This window comes from Cynoglossus semilaevis, chromosome 16 (genome assembly GCF_000523025.1).
Source record: "Cynoglossus semilaevis isolate Cse_v1.0 chromosome 16, Cse_v1.0, whole genome shotgun sequence".
NCBI classification, from domain to species: domain Eukaryota; kingdom Metazoa; phylum Chordata; class Actinopteri; order Pleuronectiformes; family Cynoglossidae; genus Cynoglossus; species Cynoglossus semilaevis.
In genome coordinates, this window is record NC_024322.1 from 18632750 (window position 1) to 18637630 (window position 4881).

Genomic DNA, 4881 nt, shown 5'->3' on the forward strand with positions numbered 1-4881 from the left:
GTGTTTTCACACCCACTCCTCAGTCGTTCTCCTGAGATGATTAACTTATACGATTGTCGCCCAAATTAACCTCCTCCACAAATGCACCATTTCCATCAGGCCAGGAGAGAGCTGCGTCAGCTGAAGGAGGAGGCCAGGAGTAAACATGCCGTGTCGGTCATATGGGCCGGCTGGCAGGGCACCAAGGTATTTAGGAAGACGTGACCTGCCGCCTCAGTCGAACCGCTCCAAACTTTGAAGTCCCTGAATTTGTCTTCCAGGAGTTTGTGCAACCGAATAAAACAGAGGGGAAGTCAAAAAGTTCTAGGACGGATGACTGTGACCAGTTACATCATCACAGTGTCAGAACAAAGGTTGACCTCTGTGACCTTTCATTTGGTCAGAGTATTTTCAGACCAGAGAAAATGTCACAGTTGTAGTGACAGTTTGTTTTTTTTTATTTGAACTCGTCCTGGTTTAAAAATCATTTCACAAAATTCTGCAAAAATTCATTCATAAAAAGCCAAAGTTTAAATGGAGGATATATGGAGAAATAGATTTGTTATATTTAAGATAAATATATATGATTAGGTTAGAATTTGTCCTTGAACTTTTTGACTTTCTCTCATATGTAGTTTGTTTCGTGTTTAGGATTTAGTGACACCTAGTGGAGAATTGTCATCAACATATAGAGAGAACGAAAGCAAATATAGCTGAGTAATACATATATATTTATATTATATAGTAGAGTATTTTGTACATATTATACTCTATATAGAGTATGTTGAGTATTTTGTAACTTCCCTTTATTCAGTGGTTCTCAAACTTTTCCTGACCTTCCCCTGATTCACAGTCACAGTTAATGATTCAAATCCAAACTTTATCACAAAGATGAATTCCTACAAAGGATTATTTGATTATTCTGGGAACCGCTGAGTTCAGATGTTACTGATCCACATCAGTTCTGTTGTGTCTCTGGGTTGGTCTGACTAACGAGACAAGAAAAAAAAAAACCAAGTGTCGACTATGACCTGACCCTGCTGACGTTTTTTTCAGGTGGTGGAAGATAACACTGACCACAGACATGATGATGTCACTGCACGCCTGTTCTTCCTCCTGCATGACTTCCTGTGTAGCTGCTGCATGTTGACTCTTTGTATCGCAGAACTGTTTGTCTTTGAGATAGAACTGTTTGGACTCTGTGGTGACCTCTGCTGTCTGAGTTTTGACTTTTGATCTTTGCCTTTTTTTAAAAATGTTTCACCAAAAAAAGCTGACGTTTTTTTCCTCCCAGTTTCTGCAGGGTGAGGCAGCAGGTGTACTGCCCCCTGCTGGTCACACACAGCAGCCCGCGTGTCCGTGTGTGTGTATTTGATGTTGACCTCAGGTGTCTGTTCCTTCTTCCTCCTCTGATTGGCTCTTGCTTCATGTGTTCCCGCTCTCCTTCTCTTCGCCCTCCCCCCGCCCCCCCCCCCCCCCCATCGCCACCGCTGCCGGCGGGCTGAAGGAAGAGGCCAGGCGTAAGCACGCTGTCGCCGTGATATGGGCCTACTGGCAGGGACTCAAGGTACCTACCAGCCCCACGGCACAGCTCACCGCCCGCTGGGCCACACGGTCATCGTCCCTAACCCATGTCTCCGTCTCCGTCTCCGTCTCTGCACGACACTTTTGAAGCCATTCTTTGCACCGTGTCGTAATCTGTCTCCGTCCGACGACCTGCTGTCGACGCCCACGTTGGTTACTGTCTGAGGGTTAGATCACAGACCTGTACAGGGCCGCGACCCCTAGGTTTTTCCACAAATTGAATTATCTGTTTGTATGTATTCATACATGTGTTTATGCATGTATGGATACATATATGTTTATATGTACACACAGGTACTATTTTAAAAATATTTTTAAGCCTTTTTCAGCTCTAGAAATGAACAAGTTTTGGTGTAAAACATTTTTTGTTCTGAAAAATTGATGCTGCTTTTCTCGAAGTAATGCAGATGATGATGAAATCAGAACAAGTTTTTTTTTTTTTTTTCCTCTTTTTCTTTGGTAGACAGATTTTGTTCTGAAAAATTGACGCTGCTTTTCTCAAAGTAATGCAGATGATGATGAAATCAGAACAAGTTTTTTTTTTTTCTCTCTGTTTCTCTGGTAGAAAGAGATCAGTGATACGTCATTTTCCTTTAATGGCTAAAAAACCTGTAACCAACAGAGGCCGACAAACAGGGCAGGAGTTTCTGTCTCTGTGTCTTCACTGTCTCTGTGTCTCCACTGTCTCTGTGTCTCCCCCGTCTCTGTGTCTCTAACCCCACCTCACCCAGCAGCGTCTCCGTCCTCCGTCCTCCGTCCTCCGTTTCTCACCAGCTCCAGCTGTAACAACGTTCATGTTTTCACCAAGTTAACCCGGCGTTCTGTTCCTCCGTTCTTCACCTCAGTTTGTGTTTGAAGGTCAGCATGAAGGTCTTCTCGGCGTCCGGCGTCGACTCTTCAGGAGTTTGTGGTTCACTCTGCTGCTGTTTGTCTCTGACTTACAATCAGTGTCTGTCGTTTCAAGGTGTTGTTTGTGTTTTTAGTCCTTCACAGACGGGAACCCCCGGGTGGAAATGGTTCCTTCAGTGTTCTGAGTTTTTTATTTATATTTTTGTTTTGCTACGACAGATCCGCAGAGAGTACAGGAAGTTCTTCAGGGCAAACGCTGGCAGAAAGATTTACGACTTCATCATTCAGAGGATCGTGAGTATAATTTCAAACTGTTGTTTTGGTTTTTTTAATGATGTTTAATGTCAGAAACTACAGTCATTTTAAAACATGAGGCGGCGAGGACAGAGACACGGGGACAGGGGGACAGGGGTTTATTTTCTTCTTCTTCTTCTGTTTGTCCAGATGCAGAAATACTTCCTGGGTCTGAAGAGCACGTTACCTTCCATGTCACCCGTAGACCAGAGCTGGCCGGCTCGGCCGTATCTCTTCCTGGACGGAGTCCACAGAGAGCTGCGGAGAATCTTCCACCTGTGGAGGGTCAGTCTGGAACTGAAACATCTGAGCTAATCTAAAACACACTCAGCTCTGGGACGATTCTTTAGCAAGAAACAAATGTTGGAAAATATATATATGTATATTAGCTGTGATTTTTTGTTTTGTTTTATAAATTTATCAACAAAAATCTCTGATTTTATTTGTGTTTGTGTTCAGTGCAAGCAGTACAGGAGCCAGTTCACGCAGGAGAAGAAGGTGGTTTATGAGGAGAAGCTGGAGGCCAGTGAACTCTTCAAGGACAAGAAGGCGCTCTACCCAAGCAGGTACCTGAAGTGGCCGCAGCAGCGCCACCGTCTGTTGACACTTGGGAGACTCAAACATCGTCTCACCCAACATTTCTGTCCCTCCGTGTCAGCGTGAGTCAGCCGTTCAGAGGAGACTACCTGGAGATCAGCAAGAATCCCAAGTACCAGAAACTGCACAGCGCCGTGGAGGAGAAGGTTCTGCTGGCGGACGTGGTGAACAAGATAAACCGAGCGAACGGCAAGGTTGGAGTGACGCCGGGTTTTTAAAGTTCTGAAACATAACGTTTACGGTTTTCATTTTTTATGAGAATTTTTAAGGTGAATTTTAAGGCATTTATTTCAACACTAGATTAAAAAGTTATTTATATTTAGTAGAATATGAATAGTGTATTAGTTAAAAATCACACCTTTTAACACTGATTCTTCCATTGACTGGCGCCCCCTGTGGTTCTACCAGGGAACAGCCAGAATCTTCCTGCTGGCCAAGAACAGCTTCGTCCTGGACGACCAGACGGGTCAGGTGAAGGCCAGCGTCCCTCTGCCGGACCTCACCAGTGTGTCGGTCAGCACGCAGAGCGACGGCTTCTTCGCCTTGAAGCTCAAAGAGGTGACGACCTATTGACCTGTTGACCTGTTGACCTGTGGACTTTCCACAGACTTTTATTCCCCTTTGGTATAAAAGTTATTCTTGGATGAGGAGCTGTGACTTAGAAATGTTCCAAATATTTGTTTTTATTCAACGTCAGACTGTAGTTGTAGTTGCTGTTGCTGTTGTTGTTGTTGTAAAGTATAAACGTCCTCCTCTTGTCTGACGTCGTCTCTGAGAAACGTCACGTTCGTGAAGGAGCTTGAAGTTTTTTTTTTCTTTTTTTAATTGAACTGAGGAAACGCAACAAATAAAGATTTTACAAGGGCTACGTTTTTCCAGTAAACCTGGAGCCAGCCTGACACGGACCACACACACACACACACACACACACACACACATGAGACAAAGGAATGTTTTTACAGTTGGTACAAAACACAAAACTGTAGTAAATGTAATCCAGTGGTTTTTTTTTTACACTTACTGTAGAACCACCTCCAGAACTGCTGTTACATTAGCCTTAAGACGTTAGACGTTTTATACATGTGAAAAAGAATCTCCTGGATTTTCCTTGACCAACCTGTCTGACTGTTTGACCCCTGTGTCCTCAGGGCTCGGCCGCCGCCGTCAAAGGAGACTTCCTGCTCAGCAGCGAGCGCCTGATCGAGATCATCACCAAACTCCACCGCACCGGGGCCACGGCCGCCGACAGGGAGCAGCTGGACGTGGACATCTCTGACGAGTAAAACCTCACGCACGGTTAAGTCCCGCGGTCCCGCTGGTCCAGGGTGACGGAAAATAACGTGTGGTTCGTGTCTCTGTCTGTGCCGCAGGTTCCTGGTCCAGTTCAAACAAGACAAAGTCTGCGTGAAGTTCATCCAGGGATCCCCCAAGAACGGCAACAGCGCCTCCTGCAAGCGCAAGAATAACCGCCTGCTGGAGGTGTCGGTGCCCGCGACTGCGTAGGGCGAGGCGCCACCTACTGGTGCTGCTAGTGCTGCTCTGTTTGTGTGTAATTTTGGAGGCATTAGGACAAAACAA

The 4881-nt window shown here is 45.3% G+C and overlaps 1 protein-coding gene across 1 annotated transcript in view; it reads left to right on the forward strand.

Moving 5' to 3' along the window:
- Window positions 1-4875, forward strand: part of myo1b (myosin IB) — a 49377-nt gene extending 44502 nt beyond the window's left edge. The window contains exons 22-28 of the mRNA XM_025063746.1: window positions 2632-2706; window positions 2857-2991; window positions 3166-3272; window positions 3365-3497; window positions 3712-3861; window positions 4452-4582; window positions 4674-4875. Of these exons, the coding sequence (XP_024919514.1) occupies window positions 2632-2706; window positions 2857-2991; window positions 3166-3272; window positions 3365-3497; window positions 3712-3861; window positions 4452-4582; window positions 4674-4806 (864 nt within the window). The 3' untranslated portion in view covers window positions 4807-4875. The remainder of the gene's footprint in view (window positions 1-2631; window positions 2707-2856; window positions 2992-3165; window positions 3273-3364; window positions 3498-3711; window positions 3862-4451; window positions 4583-4673) is intronic.
- Window positions 4876-4881: the final 6 nt, after the last annotated feature.